Source organism: Durio zibethinus, chromosome 26, assembly GCF_047325235.1.
Source record: "Durio zibethinus cultivar Kanyao isolate XHJ-2024 chromosome 26, ASM4732523v1, whole genome shotgun sequence".
NCBI classification, from domain to species: Eukaryota; Viridiplantae; Streptophyta; class Magnoliopsida; order Malvales; family Malvaceae; genus Durio; species Durio zibethinus.
This window is the reverse complement of record NC_143187.1, coordinates 12022812-12041380: the sequence shown is the minus strand read 5'-3', so window position 1 is coordinate 12041380 and position 18569 is coordinate 12022812. Positions and strand designations below refer to the sequence as shown.

Genomic DNA, 18569 nt, shown 5'->3' with positions numbered 1-18569 from the left:
ATCTCTTCTCTGTTTGTTGGTCAAAAATTGCATCAAAATTACAGAAGAGTTGTAAGAAAGAATTGATAACTTGTCCTCCAATTTGAGACTTGAAAGAAAGAGTTGAAGCCAGGCGGCAAGAAATAGGGTGGGATATTCCCATTCTGACAACCAAACAGGCTTTAACTGCCAACATGTTGGGGAGAGCAAAACTACTAGGACTTGTTTGCTGTACAAATTTTGCTTGCTAAGTCGAAGCAAGTCCTCCCATTGGTACAAGCACAAATCCAAACATCCAAACATGAAGCGGTTGGTTAGATATTTTTCGGTGGAAATGTAGAAATCAAAAGAGCGCTGTTCATCTCAATTTTTTGTTTTTTGAAACACTCCAAAATTTTGATATTTAATAAAATTATTTAAATACTTATTAATCAATTATCTTTTTTATTTTTTATATCTCATTTTGAAATTTTTTAAAAAAATTTTTAAAAACATTTAGACAATTATTTTCAAAAACCTTGAATTTTCAAAATTTTTTAAAAGTTTCCATACAACTATTTTAAAAAAATTTTAAAATTTTTAAAAATTTATTTTTAAAATTTTAAATTACATTTAAATATTTTAACATGAAATCTTATTAAATTAAACTTAAACTTAAATAAAAAACTAAAAAGAATAAACAATTTGCTTTGATTTTATACTTTTTAATTTTAAATAAGTAATTTTTTTTTTAATTTAACTTGATTAGAGCTTAATTTTAAATCTTTGGTTGAAAAAAAAAATGTGAGAAGATGAAGTTTTTGAAATTTTGATAAATTTATATTTTAAATTTGAAATATATTAAATAAAAAATTCAATATTAATAATAATGCGATACGAAGAGAGAAAGTTGGGTGCAAACAGCGCCACTCCATCTGAATCTCTCGCAAGACTGACAAACCTCATTTGCCCAGCAGCCATGGAGACCAGGGGCTACCAGCACCATACAAACTTTTTCCAACTAATAATTAATTTAATAATTTAAACAAAAAAATCTATATGAAAAAATCGATGAATAATTAGAATACGTGATTGCAGGCTGCAGCTTGCTTTTCCCAATAAACAAAACTTCGTTCTTAGCAATGTTGCAACTTGCATATCCTAAAAAATGAATAAAACAAGCAACTTGTTTAGGCTTTGTTGGCAAGAATATCTTCTGTATTCTGGATTCGCGTAAGATTTATCCCTGGGCCTGAAGCAATTGAATTTAATCGGACAGATCCAGCCAGGGGAACGTCGTCTAATGGGCTGTGCTGCCGCAGGCTATACGTCAAGCACTTCAATAAAAAGCAGATTGTTTAATTTTATTAGTCGGAAATTGCTTTAAATAAAAAGACCAAAATAGCAAATGATAGGCACCACCAACTCGATAGATCCAAATTCCTGACATTGGTTTATGTAAAAGTATAAGAGGATTACAGGAACCTGCCGAGAAAGTACAACATCTGTGGATATCTTGCTTGGGGCTTTAGATTCTGTGCATCTCGCTCATTTCTTGGGGTGACTATTTGTCAAGCCTTAATTTCAAACAATGGCATCTGAATTAGTTAAGTACACAACCGTGCACAGATCATGCACCATCAGATGTTCAAGATTTCAAAAACTCAATATATCAATCAAACACATCAGAGACACTAGATATGGACATAAACAGCATTAACCCTAGCAAGCATAAAACTTCTTCACATTGCAAACAGATAGGTGATTGCTGGATTCAATAACCATTTGTTATCAGTTTAAGAAGTTCCACAGCCTCCTTCAATCTTCTATCTGTGTTCTCCCTTACGGAAACAGCACGGGGATTCCTGTAGGATGAGGAACAAAGTTGTTGGGTCATAAATCACTACACATTACAATTTATTTCAACAAAAGTAATATTCTAAAGGGAATAAGCTTTCGTAGCCAAAATCCAACCTTTTTTCAATGTTTGCTTTCCTCGTCAGTTCTTCAACAAGATTGTGCAGTCTCTTCAGAAGAGCAGGAAACTTGTGTACAACTTTCACACCTTTCTGATTTGAACATATCTTCTTCAATATCTCGGAAGCAATAAAGTATCCTTCTTCCTTGTTCCTGGAATAAGTTTTTGAGAAAATATAACCAAGTCCGAAACAAAATAACATGTACCATTATCCTGACTTCTAATAAAGTAGAAAAACAGAAAACCTGTGCAACTCCCATAAGATTATCTCTACAGATCCAGGAGTGTCGATTAGCACTTCTGTCAAATGTGGATAACGGGCAAGGTTTCTGAGTGTTGAGAGCGCATGCTTTAGAACCTGCTGATCAGGTATGCTCCGACTGGCTGAGCGAATCTGCTTAAGTAGAATGCCAATTGCACCCGCAGCCACAAGTTCTTCACAGCATTTCAGAGAATGGGTTGTAGCCATATCTGCAATTAAGTGTTTTCGTAAGTATGTAGATTCAATGTCATTTTATCTCATCACACTAGCCTTTGTTCAGTACTAGGGGTCCTTTATATGGATCACATTATGCCGCTGTGTTCTACTCCATGATACAGTAAGCTTATGCAAAGATAATGGTACAAGCTAAATTTTGTTTGAATTCTCAAAACATGTGAATCTATTTAACTGCATAGTCCATGACAGACCATGAAATATGAACATTTTCATTGCCATGACTTACGTAAGACAACTGACAAAATGCAGCAGAATTTTGTATCATTCAAGAAATTATGCATATAGGCATAATAAAGAATCCGAAAATTTAGCAAGCTATCACTGTTTCTAAGGCATGAAAATAACAAGAAGCATGAGCTCTGTAGAATACAGCATGCTCACCCAAGGTCTCACAGTTGTGAAGAATTCCACTGATGCTTTTCATGCTCAGTAGTTCTGAAAGTGCTGACAAAAGCCTGTTAATAATACGTTTGCTATCATCCACATTCATAGCAGACTTTTGCATTCGCAAGCGCAAATCCATTAGCTGCCCCCTTGATTCTTTCCGAGCAACATAACCTTTCCAATATGACTACCAAATTTATAAGGAAAATAAAGTTAGGATATATATACTTAAAATTGAGCCAGATGTGCAAGTTGAACATTCAAAACATATATTAAGGAGACTAGCAAAAGGATGAGGATTGATCTGGCAAACAATTTTAACCAAATGTAGCATAGCTCCAACTATAAATCAAGCTAATATTAAGTGCAAGCAGATTCTAACAAGCAGAAAACTTGTAACTTTAGACATTTGCAAAAAGCATCATTAAATGCAACTATGTTAGCATAGCTCAATGTCTTACTTGTATTGCAACAATAGAATGCCTCTCTCTATAAGCTTTTTGCCTAGCAATCCAACCCCGTGTGTGACTCTGAATAATGATTGCTGATTTTGTTCTTAATTTAAGTAACAAAACACCTCTCCACCACCTTTGCAGTTTCAGAACTGAAGCAATCACTAATGTCAATTCAAAACTCCAGAAGAAGCCTTCTGACATCTTAAAATTGCAACTGCCAGTGGTAGCAGCATGCAAGGAAGATGCTCCTGCAATTGCTCAAAACCATCTATTTTTGTAAATTCTCACTTGGAACCACAACTGAAGCATACAAATGAGAATGTTTGGTAATCAAATAAGTGCAAGTTCAAGAGGAAACAAAGAAAGTACCTAAAAGCTTATTTCTAGTAATCTGCCCCCTGATAAACCGTTGAATTTCAATAGCTGCATGTTTCTGAAAATGAAATGCTTTCTGACATTTTAGGCACCATATCACTCTTTGGATCTTCATTACAGCAAGCCTTTGCAACAAAAGCTCCTTCCTTACCAGCCAACCACGGCAGTGTCTCTGGTTTATAAGAAAAAAAGATCAATGATTTATGTATTTGCGGCAAGTAAACATCTAATAGAAATATATGCTAAGGAATGCAATGGATATAAGGCAGGGGTGATTATTATCTGGAATTTCAAATATCATATCATTTCACCATCAGATCAAGGCAGCAAAGAAAATATAAGGAATTACTACGATTTGATCACTGATGGAAGAAACAACTTACTTGGATAATAACAATAAGATGGCTATATCTCCAAGCTTTTCTCTTAGCTATCCATCCTCGCACATAAGATTGAATGATAATTGCTGATCTGGTGGCAGTTTTATATTGGTGAAAAGCACTCGAACATTTTAGCCGTCGAAAATTACTTTGAATTTTTATTATTGCTTGCTTCTGCTTCATAAAACTCCTCCTGAACTGCCAACAACGGAAATGACTCTGAATTTTGGTTGCAGCAAATGTCTGATTTTGGAGAGATCTACAGACAAATTCCTTCCAAGCAATCTGAAAGGCTCTCCAACATTTCAGTTGTCGAAAATTACTTTGAATTTTTGTTATTGCTTGCTTTTGTTTCATAAAACTCCTTCTTAACTGCCAACTGCGATAATGGCTCTGAATTTTAGTTGCAGCATAAGTTTGTTTGTGTAGAGATCTGCAAACAAAATTCTTCCATGCAATCTGAATCCTGGTTGCTGCTTCTATTTCTCTATTTCTTACACCCTTCTCAATGCACTTAAGAGAAGCATTCTCAATTTGAGTATGTCCAAGAATGTGTCTTGACCTTACCATCCAACCACAAACACATTTCTGAATGAAAATGGCAGCCTTGACTTGGTCAGGACCGGATGTATGGTGTCTTCGAGCTATCCAAATCCTTGTAGCTTGCTGTATGAGCAACACTGATCTTCTTAAATTAACAAAACTGTGTCTCTCAACAATGAACTTGACAAGTCGCTTGTGTTCTTCTGGCAAAGCAAAGATCAAACAAATGAAATGAGAAACAGGTAATCTGAAAAATGCATATAACCAAAACACTAGATAACAGCAAATACCAGATGGAAACTCCTGAACTCTGGCAAAACTGAATTTGTTGAGTTCTGACTTTTTCTTCACAGTCAACCATGCACGTATAATGTTTTGCATTAAACAGATTGCTTTCATCATCTTCAGAAATTTACAACGCTCTATCAATCGCCTAAAATGAGACTGTATGACTATTGCGGCCTTTTCTGAAGCTTTATGGAGGGTTTGCAAGGTTAGAAAAGGAATATTACTTTCCACAGAGAAGCTATTGATGGTGAATGCAATGAGAGGCCATAGAGGTCAAAGATGCCATAATAAGTTAAATTTGAGCAAGCCTTAGAAGAAATATTAATTTGTCAAGTAAAACATTTCTAAATCCAATATGATCTAAGCATTTATTACAATGACAGCACGTTGAAATCCAATATGATTTCAACAAGCTGTGAACAAGATTTCCAATGAGAACTTGCAAAAAAAAAAAGGAATGAGGCAACAACAAATAAAAATCAAAATTAAATTGCTTAAAAATAAACATAAACTAATTAATAGTGAGAAAATTTTAGACCAAAAGGTATTGAACTCCTAGTCAGTATTGAAATATATCAACCCATTGCAGAAAAGACAAAGACTATTGCCAAAAAATAACAAGAGAAAGAGCAGAAAATAACCTCTTCGAATGTCAATGCTTGTCTTCTGAGCTGTGAAACAATATGAAATAGGAGCAGCAGGTCTTACAACACTTTTGTAGTTTTGTTCTGTCATATCTCGCCACCAAGCCTGAATGGCCTTAAACTTTTTAGCAGCATCTGAATAAATAAAATGTAAGAGGGAGCAAATAAAGAGTAGTTAGTGCTCAGTTCTGATGGCTTGAACATATAGTTAACTAGCAAATGCAACTTCACATGATAATTTCCTTAAAGTAATCATATCTCAAAAGTAAAAAAGTATACAAATATACATACACAGGCAAAAGAATGCCGCATACACACCCGATATGAAAATAGAAATTGCTGTGTACATCACTAGGATTATCAGCCACGTTTTAGAAAAAAATTAAAGGATCAATCAAAATAATATTGATTGATAAAAAAGGATGAAATAAAAAGGTATATAGACCATAGAACAATAATGGGCTTCATGATTATCAAAAGGGAATTGTAGAGAAAGTTTGGTGGATTATTTTATCCTATAAAAGACCATAACACCAGTTGTCCACACATCTTTTGAATTAATTAGCATGTACCCCTTGCAGAAACCGATACTATAATGAATGCAATGGATCAAATAGGTATACAAACTATAATAAATTTATAAATAAAATGCATATCTTCTGTCTGAACAGCAGTCAATACCAGCTTATTTTCCAGTTTTTTGTCCTAGGAAGCTAGGTTTGCTGAGAGTGATCACATACAGCCCTAGATTGATGCATTTATGCATGTGTGATTGTTTTCAGTATTTGATGTGCACTATTCAACCACATTTAGCTGTGTAAGATAAAACACATCCATCTAACATACATAACTTGCTAAAAACAGAACTGTCACTAAATATAGATGGACCTTCGGTGATATCTATGTCTCTTTCCTTCTCGTGCACAACAGATTCAGAACTTGCTGACTGTCTTCGAGTTGATGAATGCCTTCTCTCTAGTTTTTGGCAATTGCAACCCAATAGTTTATGGAAATTTAATTGATCCTGGGAAAAGATAGAAGAGTTCTTGCAGTGATTGCTTAATAGGGCACAATCAAATGGTTCACAAAAAGACTTCTGGGATCAAGAGTTACCACATTTTTCTTGACAACCAACTGGGACAACAGGAAAACGAGCAAAACTACCACACTCTGATCACTAACTGCACCATTATGCTCAAGTAAGTCACTTATTTGCAGAACCTGTACAACAACGTAGGCAAATAGTAATACATAATCATATTGTAATGACAAATAAATACATGTTAACAGAGTACACTTCATTGTCTAATTAATAACATGCATAATCACCATTTAAACCACAATTTATCTTTCAACACTGTTTTGCCTTAAAACACCCATAAGTTTCTAAAACATTAGCAGCATCTCTCAAATCTCACTTTTATAGCAGGTATCAAACAGTTTTAGGTAAACTTGAATAAAAAATGTTAAAGTAAATAGTACATAATCAACTAATAATCATTAAACTAGACATTACCTCAGGGAAATTTCCCAATAATGTTGTCAGTTTCTGTGATAACACAAAATTGTGAACTGCATCTGTGTAATCAGTAGCAGACATGATAGATTCTTCACCTCTTGTTTCATCAGAATCCTGTTAAAACATAACAATATAAGAATAATACAAGTCATAATAGAAAAGAATGAAAATATTGGCACAGAAAAGAGCATGTACCACCTTTTTAGAACAACTACAAGAAAGTTCTCTGCGGAAGTAATAATCAAGCAAGCACCATATGGCTTTTCCATTAACCAGTGAAGAAAAGCTGTCAATCTTAAGATCATACTTTTCACAAATTGCCTACAAACATTCATTTATATTCTTATTAACTGCAGTCTTAATCATGAAGATGCAAATTTAAAAAAGCAAACATGCATAAAATGAAGAATCCCTGAACATAACTATTGATTAACAATTATATCAGACAAAAAAATTATCTACAAGGTGGAGAAGAAGAAAAACTAATGTGGTTATGAAATAATAGACATACCTGGATCCAATTTAAAAGTGTTCCCAAAAGAGTGGAATTGATTACATTCAAGTTATCCTGTAATAAGTAGAGAAAATTGAAAATGAAAATGAATTTGTGAACATTAGGAAACGTTGATAAAAAGAGAGAGAGAGAGAGAGAGAAATGAACATAAAAAAGGACTTAGGCAAGTTTTTCTAGTATTTAAGTATTTAGCTGCTTGCTATAACTTCCTACATGTACTTCTATATTCTGTAATGAATAGAAAAACTAAACAATTATACAGCCTTTCCTGCCCCCAGCTCCCATTCTCAGCAGCCCTCCTTTTTCACAAGAACTCAAGGAGAGTCTGAAGCATACCATATTAAAGCCACATATTTTGGTTATTTCATCAGCAACGATTGTTTTATTGATCAGAAGTGGCAGCTGCAAATTCAATGAAAACATAAGTGCAGAGCTAAAGGATTGACACTAGCAAAAACTCAGTAGAAACCACCAACATCTGAAAATTTCAGACAAAGAGGAGATTAGCATACCTGTAAATGAACAAATATATTCCAGAGCAAGGATAGAGTGAGTTCCTTATCTCCATCAGCAACGTCATCTCCTGTAATCTTCAATCCATCTTCATCACATAGCATGACACCAGCCTGTCTTAAATATTGCAAGGCAACACCACAATTTGCCAAATTCTTCTTCTGGGTGTCTGAAGGAACTACTATTTTCTGCTCATGCAACAAGCTGCTAGGTTAAATTACATTCAATGCGCTGCTTAATAGTAAGTAATTGATCCTGATGTGTTAATTTCAGGGGCATAGGATAGAAATATCAACCATGAGGATAGAGGGGTCATGTTGCAAAAGTTGAATAACTCTACAGAGCCGCACCCCATCTTGAAGATCCACAAATAAATCTGATACTTGGAAGTCAAACTCAACAAGGGCAGACTGCACCAAGGTAAATATTTTGATGGCAAAAAGAAGAAAAAAAAGATGCAAGCTTATAATTCGTACTTCCAGGTGATGTATGGAGCTAATCATCAGCACAAAGTGCCTCAAAATTAAGTTGTAAGATTATACATTAGTGTTAAAACATACAACTGGTGTATGAATATGCACCTACAAGCACATAAGCAGTATACATAAATGGATTAAATTTAAACCACATACCTGCTGATGAAAAACTTTGTACCCTACAATCACTAGATGTGCGAGAAGATTACCTTCCCCATGCATAACATCAGATGATAAGAAATCTAGTTTCATATCATAAAGGAAGACAACATTAGCCCATACAAACATAGAAAACACGTAGCTGTAAGTTAAGCAACAAAAATATTGAAGCAGGAACTTATAGAGTTACCATTAAGGACTTGACGACTTGATTTTATACCAGATGAAACTATGAACAGAAGAGGAGAACCTCCGTCCACTCCATCAATACCGTACTTAAGAGGAAGACTAGTCTGAGATTTAGCTCGATCAAGGATAAGAACAAGGAACAAAATTCTCTTCAATATAACTTTCCCCAAATTCTCATAGTATCCCGGTCTGTACAAACCTTCAACCTTCTTGTTATAAGCATAAGCCTTTGCAAGCCCAGTGTGTGAGAAAAATTGCTTTTCTATTACCATCTTCAAAAACGAAATATCTTGCATCGAACTAATATCTCCATCAGATGATAACAAGGAATCACCGCCAAAAATAATATACAACCCGATTCGGATCCAAATTGGGTTGTAAGACATTAAAATTTTAGAAGCCTTTTCCTTCATCCCAACATCTGTAACTATAGGACAATGTGCCTTCATTTTTAATCTCCCTTCATCTATATTCTGAAAATTAATTAAGAACAACAATAAGACTTCAATGCTAACACTAGCAAATAAAAAGATACTTATATTTTTAGTAAAAAAATCACTAGTTTATCTTTCCTATTTAGAAAAGTAAAGAGAATAAGAAAAAGATAACAAATTTAGAGAAACAAACCTTAACGACTTGAGTCATGGCATTGAAAATCTCCTTGCAACTCCCCAGACTCAAATAAATCCGCATCCGCTGCTTCAAATCATCGAAACTACAAACTTCCTTCAACGACGACCTCAAAGTCGAATACTTTGAGCTCGAAATATCCGCGGCTATGTTCTCCTCCGATTCATCCCCTCTCCACCACAACTCTCTCATCCTTTTCGGGCTTCTCCAGGCACTGTCCACTCGAACAAGATTACTATCGTCACTGCCATTGATGGAGAGATCACAACCGCAAGACTTAGGGTTCTGGAAGAGAAAATTCAGCCAAACGGTGAGAGATTTGGACAATGACTTGAGCGATTGTTCTTTCTTGTATTGTTCTTTTCGAGCGGACTGAGATTGCTCGAGCTCGAAGGCTTTGAGCTTGGCGGCGGCGGCTTTGGATTTGGAGCGGGAAGAAGAAGGGGCAAGGGAAGGTCGAGAACGGAGACGAAATGACGATGATGACCTCGGGGTTTGTTTGGAAGCAGTGAAGAATTGAGGGCATGGGGAGTGGAAATTGGGAATCTTTGAAGGGCGTTTGGGGGTTTTAAAGTTGGAGATGTCTTTGAGAAGGAAAGAAGAAGACGGCAAAGGAAAAGGCTCTTCCTCCATTTTTCTTACCCTTTTTGGCTTAATTTGATCAGTGACTTAAGTTTTCTGCGAATTTATTGGGAAAGGTTTTGTTGTAAAGAGAGGAAATTGAATGAGCCAGAGAGACAGAGAGAGGGAAGGGTCAGGAGAGGTTTCTCATTTTGAATTTGAAATCAGGAGCGAGCAGCGCTACCAACAATATGATGGAGCCGGATCTTGAGTCACGTACTGGAGCCCGTTAAAAGTTTTCACACGTGTTTACAAGCCGTTTGTTTGTGGTAAAATATGAACTAGGTACTAATCGAAAATGCCACCAAACATAAAATAGATCGTCCAGGAAAATGCCATGTTTGAAGGCTCCCAAATGCTAAGGACACAAAAATTCTCAAGAAGACCGCTAATGATTTGGTTGGAAAATGATAGGGCCATACTCATTTTACCAACAAAAAGATAAAACAAACACTAAGCTTAGCTTCCAACATGGATGAGCTATAGAATATTCCAAATTTTCCTACACACAGAACAGCATCCCTCTCTCATGATCACTCATGAGTTTTAATCCCTTCATTCATACTTTTAATTTTACTTAGGTTGACTTCTCTTTGACTTTTATTGAGATTTTCCACATGTCACTTTAGTTTTTCCTTCTATCAATGACTTTTTTTTCGTGAATAATTCATTAAGTAGATGTCCTTTTGGTCAAGGAAAAATTATAACATAGATGTTAAAGTAACAATCACAAGGGTTTTAATTATTTTACGCATAGCCTAACCTGGAATGCCTTGATCAATTACCTGTGGAGAGTACGAAATAAAAGGATCCATAGTCTTGCTGCTAATTCCCAGTCGACTATTTTTTGTAATATTGTTGATACCATAAGGTTGCTGCTTTAAAGGAGGCATGATCCCCGACGAATTTACACTTAAAATGTTTCCTTTTAACTAGTATGGTTTGGCTGTGTAAATTTTCCTCTCTTTTGAAAATAAGCATGAATGCATGACATTTTGGGACTGTATGTTTTAATCTTTTTTAGTAAAAATAATGAATAAACGTTAGAAAGTTCAACTTGAAATAGTCTTTTACATTTATTAGTTTCCAAGGCACGTCATTAGTTATTCGTGTATTCATGATTTTAGCTCCAATGACATAGTCATAAATGGTTCATCTCTCTCATATTTACATATAGATGATCATGACACATGCCTGGTAATTATTGTCTCCACATATTTTAAAAATTAAATCCTTTTATTGTAATAATTTTTTAAAATATTTATATTTTAAAAATCTTATTTAATCCATTTATCTCCTTTACAAATTAAAATTAAAAAAAAAGTAAAAATAATTCCAAGTGTTTTCTTAACAATTTTACTTTTAAATTAAATTTGAAGATGGATACTAAATTTATTTTTTTAAAAGTTTTATCGTAACAATTTTTTACTTTTATATTTAGTTTTTAAGAGTTTATTATTTTTGTTTTTGTCATAATGTTTAAGTTAGAAATTCCAACAATTAGATAAAAAAATCATGTAGTTACCCTCAATTTTTTTTTTTTTAGGTATGATTATGTGAATTTATTTTTTTAAGGTTATCTTAAACTTAAATTAAAGATCTCTAAAAAGAATAAATTCTAATATACATTAATAAAATTAAGTTTAAAGTCAATTACGTGTAAGAAAAATTTTAGTACCTTATTACATCTAAAATTAGTATCAAATTAATCACATATTATATTACTTAAACCTTATCAAAAATGGTTTTTATCATATAAGTCATGCCAAATAAGTTAATTTCAATCCCTTTCATTTATTTACACAACGTTATTACACAAAAATTCTATAAAAAATCATGCAAAGTTATCATGCAATAAATATAAAAAAATATCATGCAAAAGATATCATAACAAACCATGCAAAAATATTCTTGCAATCATGCAAATATAATATAATCATACTATTAATATAAATTATCATACAATAATATTAAAATGTCATGTAATAATATATTATATCATATAAAAATTATCATGCAAATAGATACTAATATATTAATAATCACGTGATTAATGAACCACACAAATAAATATATTTAATAATCATGCAATTATAAATCATATAAATAAAAAATATAATCTTACCAAAATTTTCCTTTTTTTTTTCATTCTTTAATTCATTTGCTCAATTAAAATAATAAATAAAAATAAAATAATAAAAAAATAAAAATAATCTAAAATAAAACCCAAAAAATCAAAATAAAAAAAAAACTTGCAATGCAAATCGGGTCAAAAACAGGCAAACACACAAATCTCACTGTGGTTACACATAGGAGTATAAATAATACATCAATACTCATAAGTTACTCAGGTTCAATTCGAATAAAATTCGAATTTGATTCGATTATTATCGAGTCGAGCTCGAGTAGCTCGACTTATCGATCGAGTCAAGTTCGAATATTCTTTTATTCAACTCGAGTAGCTTGCGAGTTTAATCGAATTTTTATATTTAATTTTTTTTATTATTTTAATTAATAAAATATCTCGAATTTAAATTTGAGCTCGACCACAAATAATCAAATTTTTATCGAATATAAAAATCAAGCTTATTTTAACATATTAATCGAACTTAATCGAACGAGTTCGAGTAATTCGATTTCAATCACGAATCGAACTCGAGCTAAAAAAATTAAACTCAATCAAATTTAAACTGAGTATCGAGTCTTGAGTTGAGAGTCAAATTCAAACTCAAACTTCTCGCTGTATCCACTCGATTCGTTCGATTATACCCTAGTTACATGTAGATCCCGGTACCTCCAAAATGGCTTCATTTGGACCAGCTATATAAATTAAAAAAAAAAAAAGTTCTCTCAGAATTCCCTTTCGGCTTCTCTCTCTAGCCAAATTGTCTTTGCTTTCTCTTTAAGTTTCCCATAGAAATCCAACTGACCGGCCAAGAAAAACCTGGAATCCCACTAGAAATTTTACCAAAAGCCGGTCGCTGGAAAACATAAATCCCACCAAAAAATTCAAAGAACTCGGAAACTCCACAAACCGGCGAGGAAATCATAGATAGTGGAATAGGTGTAATGATAGCAAGACACGACACATCATCTGTTCTCGTTACCTTCTTGGTCAGGCTTTTAGCTACAGATCAATCTGTCTATGTGAAAACCATGCGAGGTAATCGAACAATTCAGTTTCCAAACATATTGATGACAGAAAGGAATTTACAGTCCACTAATTAAACTTGAAATTGTAGAACAAGAGGAGATAAAGAAGACCAAGACTTCAGAAGATCAACTTTTAACTTGGGATGACTTTGCTAAAATGAAATACACATGGAGAGTAGCAATGGAGACTTTAAGGATGAACCCTCCTCTGTTAGGTTCTTTCAGGAAAGTTCTGAAAGACATTGAGTATAAAGGATACACTATCTTAAAATGATGGCAAGTATGGAAATTATCTTTCACATATTGGTTCCATTTAACTATATTGTTCTTTGATTGTCATTTGGTATTTGAAATATCCATAACCCATATGCAATTTCTGAAAATGTTTAGGTGATCACACATGAATGAACGCATTTTCCCTGATCCGAGACGTTTGAGAAACAAGCATAAGACCCTCCCTATTGTTTTGTGGGATTCGTAGGAGGAGCACGGATTTGTCCTCAAAACGAATTTGCAAGGATTGAAACCCTGGTTACAATTCACTACCACGTTTGGATTGAGGTAAGGGGAGAGAAAGAAAAGGAATGGAAAGGAAATAAGAAGAAATGAAAAATCCTTCAAATAAAAATAAAGAAAAAGAATGCATGATTAGCTACTCTTGATTTTTCTGAAGTTTCTTTATTTTTTTAATTATCTCAAATTGAGAAAAAAGAAGGGAAAGGAAAAATATAAAAATTTTAAAATATAAAATGATTATTATATTTTTATTAATTTTTTTAAATTAAAAATATATAATTTTAAAATTTAAAATTAAATTAAAAATATAAAATATTATTTATTAATAAATTTATTGTCTCTTTTTTTTTTATAAATTTCATAAATTTAATTGATGATTATTTTTATAAAAAAATAAAAAAAATTAAAAACATGAAATGCGTTAACATAAATATGTAAATATTATAATAAAAATAAAAATTATAATAAATTATAATAAAAAAATAATATAATAAATTATTTCTTTTCATTTCCATTATTTAATTAAAAATAGTTACTTAAATTCTTTTACTTACTTTATTAATTTTAACTATTCAATTAAATAATACATATATCTTTTCTTTTCTTTTAAAATATCTTTCCTTCTTTTACTTTACTTTTCTTTTATTAATGTTATCCATAAATATTGTAAGACTATCAAGAAATCCATTTCTAGTTTTCGGTCATGGGATGCTGATAAAAATTGAGCCTAGCAACTCTGTCAGAATCCATTAAAACTTAAGCAGCGTGTAGCATTAGAATGTTGTGTTCCTGAATAACCAGCAATGGCAGACCACCGTTAGGGCTAGAGGGGGCCAAGGCCCCCGAAATTTCAAAACCCCTTTAACATATTATATATATCTATATATGATATATTATAATTGTTTCATATATTTCTATTAAATTAATTTAATTCTTATATTAAAATTGATATTTGTTAATTTAATTTTTATCTTTAATCTAATTTTATGTATTGTAATTTAAGAGAAATTATTTATATTATTATTTATTATATTCATAATTATTATCATAAATCTTTAAAAATAATATATATGTCATAAATATAAAATCACATTTATGCATCACACTTATATATATTTTAAAAAATAAATTAATTTTCTTCTTTTCTCAACAAGATTCCAATCAAATGCTAAAAGTATATTTTTTTAGTCAATTGTACTCTTTTTAATTTTTTTTATCATTTTCAATTTTTTTGTTTAATAAAACCTTAAATGAATTATGTTAATTGTTTAAATTTTTTTAAAATACTCATGTTTGACACATGTGATAAATGTCAGTATGCAAATTAAAAAATTTCAAATATATGAAAAAAATTAAAAATATATATCTGTATTAAATACATACTTATTTTTATATGTATTTCATATTTTAAATAACATAATAAATGAAAAATTATGATTAATTTTAATTGATCTTCTCAAAATCAAATATTAAGATTTTAACATGAGATGAAAAGGGATTGCCTATGTAACTTTTGAATGGAAATTGCCAAGAAAATTCTCATGTTTTCTGCATGAAAAATTGTCAGCCATGCTAGCAGAAGCTAGCATAAGCTTGTGGAAACTATTAACAATTCTCATTTTCTTTTGTTTAAATGTGAATTTTGTCAATAATCTTTTAACAATGGATGAAGCTGAAGATTTTATCAAAAAGGAAAATAAAAAAGTAGTCATGAAAATGGGGAAAAATAACAAATATGTCCATGCGTAAAATTGATTCTGTTGATAATTTATGGATATTGATAGGCTGAACTACCCCTACAATTCATCAAATATTAAAATCAATTAATTTCACTGTTGTTATTATTAAGGAATCCAATTGGTTCGTACCCACCACGCGCGCTCTGATTCACCTGGATTTGTCATTAAACAGAACACAAAGTACAACCAAAGCCAAATTCTTGTCTGTTATAATTTCTATGTTATTTCTTCCTACATTTCTTACTTTTGGTTCTTCCAACAAGAAGATCTTTGTTTCGATCTTCAATAACCCAAAACCCAGAAAAATCAAATAAAATTTTTATTGAATTAGCCTTTCAAATATCTTGGCTCAAATTTATTATTATTATAGAAATAACAAAGAGCTTTTTTTGTAAAAAAAAAAAAAATGGCTCAAGCTGTTGAAGAATGGTATAAGCAAATGCCCATCATCACCCGCTCTTATCTCACAGCTGCCGTAGTTACCACTATTGGCTGCTCTCTCGAAGTATGCCTATTTCTCTTTTATTTTTATATATTTTTAATTTTTTTTGGCGTTATTTTCTCAATCTGGGCAATAAGATTGTGATTATCTCTTCAATTTTCAATGATAAGTGCATGCTTTTTAAATTTTTGTGCAAATGGGTATGATTGTTTTAGGCTGATTTGAGTTGTGCTTATATCAACTTTGTAAATTCGGTGATTTCCATTGGATTTGTTCTTTGGTTTTTCAGTTTATCATTCATGTTTCAAAATTTTCTTTCATGAGAAAGTTGGGAATTTGGGTAGGAAAAGTTCAACGTTAGCTTGTTACTCCTTTCTGAACAAAAAAAAATATTTTTTTTTTGTATAATAGGCAATTGGGTATGATTGGTTTTCCCATCTTGATTTTGAGAAGAATTAGAACATGTTTGGGATTGTTATGCTAATCTGATTTAGTTTTCTCTTTGCAGATAATATCACCTTATCATCTGTACTTGAACCCTAAGCTGGTGGTTAAGCAGTATCAATTCTGGCGCCTCATTACCAACTTCTTGTACTTCCGCAAGATGGGTAAATTTCATTTGCTTTTATGTCTGAATTTCATGAAATCTCTGGTTTGTTATGCCTTGGGAATGATGCAGTGCAATATGTTTTCCATGTTATTGGTCATGATGTAGAATTTTCCTAATGAAACAGCGAGAGTTGGCTCCTTTATGTCTCCCTTCAATTTTTAGTCAAAAGCATGGAAATTCAGTTGTGTATTTGAGTTGTTTTTAAAAGCTTGAATAGAGCAATTGTAGATAAAAGTGAAATGAGGTTAAAGACAAAAATCAAGTCCATACCCCCTCCATTTTTTTTACTTTCTTCTGAATTTACACTACCAATAGCATTAAACATCTTTAAAATTGGTATTGCTTATGCTTATCCAGGCACGTCTACATGACATATTAGAATATGATTGAACCTAATATTCTCAAATTGTTTAGCACCTTTAACACGGTATCCATTGATAATGCCAGATTTGGATTTCATGTTTCACATGTTCTTTCTTGCTCGCTACTGCAAACTTCTTGAAGAGAACTCTTTCAGGGGAAGGACTGCAGATTTTTTTTACATGCTCTTGTTTGGAGCTTCTGTCTTAACTGGCATTGTTCTTATTGGAGGAATGATACCTTATCTGTCAGAGTCATTTGCCAAAATCATATTTCTAAGCAATTCATTGACATTCATGATGGTATGTTTGTCTGCCTTTGTTTACATGCAAAATATGTTTTATTAGTAGTTTAAGTTCTCTGGTAGCCATTTTGGAATCCATCTTATTTTACTAAACCTTGTAGGTTTATGTGTGGAGCAAACAGAATCCCTTTATACATATGAGTTTTCTGGGTGTTTTTACCTTTACAGCAGCTTACTTGCCCTGGGTGAGTGCTTCTATTCATTCCATCCCTTTTTTATTGTTGTTGAATATGTATCTTCTATTTCAAAGCATGTACAGGGTTTGACCAAGAAAGAAAAAGTAGTTATGGTGGATTTTCCGATTGGGAAAAAGTTTTATTCTTCTTTTTGCATTTTTGGGTTTTATCCTACTTCTCCTAGTTGTAGAGTGTAATGGCTTCTTTTCGTTCTATCTTCCAGGTGCTTTTGGGATTCTCTGTCCTTGTTGGCGCTAGTGCTTGGGTGGATCTCCTGGTGCGTATCCATTCACAGAGCCCGCTTTAACGTTGAATTATTGGGATATTATTATTGTATGAATTTTCTGCATATCTCTGAAATCCAATAGCATGTTCACCTGAGTGAAGAAGCTATATTAGTGTAATTAAGCTTTTCTGTAATCATCATATATCATCACTGCTGGAGAGGTCTTGTTGTATTTAGTGTGGAAAAGGAAAGGGGAGGAATGTGGGGGAGTAAGTCGTTTGGTCTCATCTGTTAGGAATGACTGTGGGACTGCGTTATAATTATGCAGTGGTCCTATAAATTGGCCCCTGTTCTTGTCTCACTTATGCTTTAGATCCTCACTGTTGCCATGTTTAACTTTTGGGTCTTGTTGCTTATCATTGTTACTTTACTAAATATTTTGTTGAACCAGGGAATGATAGCCGGTCATGCATACTATTTTCTTGAAGACGTATATCCGCGAATGACTGGTCGCAGACCCCTAAAAACTCCGTCCTTTATTAAAGCGTTTTTTGCAGATGAGGCTGTAGTGGTAGCACGGCCAGCAAATGTGAGATTTGCCCCACCACCGGCAGAGGAACTTCACAGAGATTAATCTGCCCTTTGGAGACGAGACCAACGGAGGGTAGCTTAGGTTGAATTTATCTCTGATTGGACATAGCAAAGGCCCAAAAAAGTGTGGTTGGCCATTTCTCAAGCGTTCAAGCTTACGTGCTAGTGTGAACAATATATCTTCTTTGCATTAGAGGTTGGCTGTGTATATTTGATGTCGCTGCTGCTAAGCTATGCGGATTTGGGGATGGAATTTTGTAATTTATACCTAGACTGAGCGCTTTTGGTTGGTCTAGAATGCCCTTTAACTTACCCTTAAAATAAATG

General features: G+C 32.7%; 2 protein-coding genes across 4 annotated transcripts; one reads left to right on the top strand and one right to left on the bottom strand.

The window, feature by feature from the left end:
- Window positions 1-1603: 1603 nt before the first annotated feature.
- Window positions 1604-10285, bottom strand: LOC111275182 (binding / calmodulin binding protein). Of its 3 annotated transcripts, none has more exons than XM_022860353.2 (20): window positions 9502-10285; window positions 8876-9347; window positions 8683-8768; window positions 8347-8460; window positions 8050-8238; window positions 7874-7939; window positions 7535-7591; window positions 7222-7344; window positions 7021-7137; window positions 6618-6725; window positions 6393-6528; window positions 5502-5639; window positions 4863-5045; window positions 4033-4775; window positions 3644-3821; window positions 3281-3522; window positions 2817-3006; window positions 2182-2407; window positions 1933-2088; window positions 1604-1823 (listed from the first exon to the last, which is right to left on the bottom strand). In XM_022860353.2, exons 1-20 carry the CDS (start codon window positions 10135-10137, stop codon window positions 1733-1735), a joined length of 4251 nt encoding a protein of 1416 aa, XP_022716088.2. In that variant the 5' UTR covers window positions 10138-10285; the 3' UTR covers window positions 1604-1732. The 3 variants fall into 3 exon arrangements, with proteins under 3 accessions (XP_022716088.2, XP_022716089.2, XP_089611225.1); XM_022860354.2 differs by having other exon boundaries at window positions 4863-5039; XM_089755099.1 differs by lacking the exon at window positions 8347-8460.
- A 5442-nt stretch (window positions 10286-15727) lies between these two features.
- LOC111275181 (derlin-2.2-like) lies at window positions 15728-18513 on the top strand. The gene is made up of 6 exons (XM_022860352.2): window positions 15728-16038; window positions 16484-16583; window positions 17033-17247; window positions 17351-17434; window positions 17649-17702; window positions 18103-18513. The coding sequence occupies exons 1-6, from the start codon at window positions 15940-15942 to the stop codon at window positions 18283-18285; spliced, it is 735 nt and encodes a 244-aa protein (XP_022716087.2). The 5' UTR covers window positions 15728-15939; the 3' UTR covers window positions 18286-18513.
- Window positions 18514-18569: the final 56 nt, after the last annotated feature.

Bases quoted from the DNA above. Each gene is read 5' to 3' on its own strand.
- LOC111275182 (XM_022860353.2), bottom strand. From the start codon at position 10,137: ATGGAGGAAGAGCCTTTTCCTTTGCCGTCTTCTTCTTTCCTTCTCAAA. The intron at 7,345-7,534 runs GTATGTCTATTA...GAATGTTTGTAG, and splicing joins CACTTTTAAATTGGATCCAG to GCAATTTGTGAAAAGTATGA. The intron at 3,007-3,280 runs GTAAGACATTGA...TAAATTTGGTAG, and splicing joins ATTCTATTGTTGCAATACAA to TCATATTGGAAAGGTTATGT.
- LOC111275181 (XM_022860352.2), top strand. From the start codon at position 15,940: ATGGCTCAAGCTGTTGAAGAATGGTATAAGCAAATGCCCATCATCACC. The intron at 16,039-16,483 runs GTATGCCTATTT...TTCTCTTTGCAG, and splicing joins CTATTGGCTGCTCTCTCGAA to ATAATATCACCTTATCATCT. The intron at 17,435-17,648 runs GTGAGTGCTTCT...TCTATCTTCCAG, and splicing joins CAGCAGCTTACTTGCCCTGG to GTGCTTTTGGGATTCTCTGT.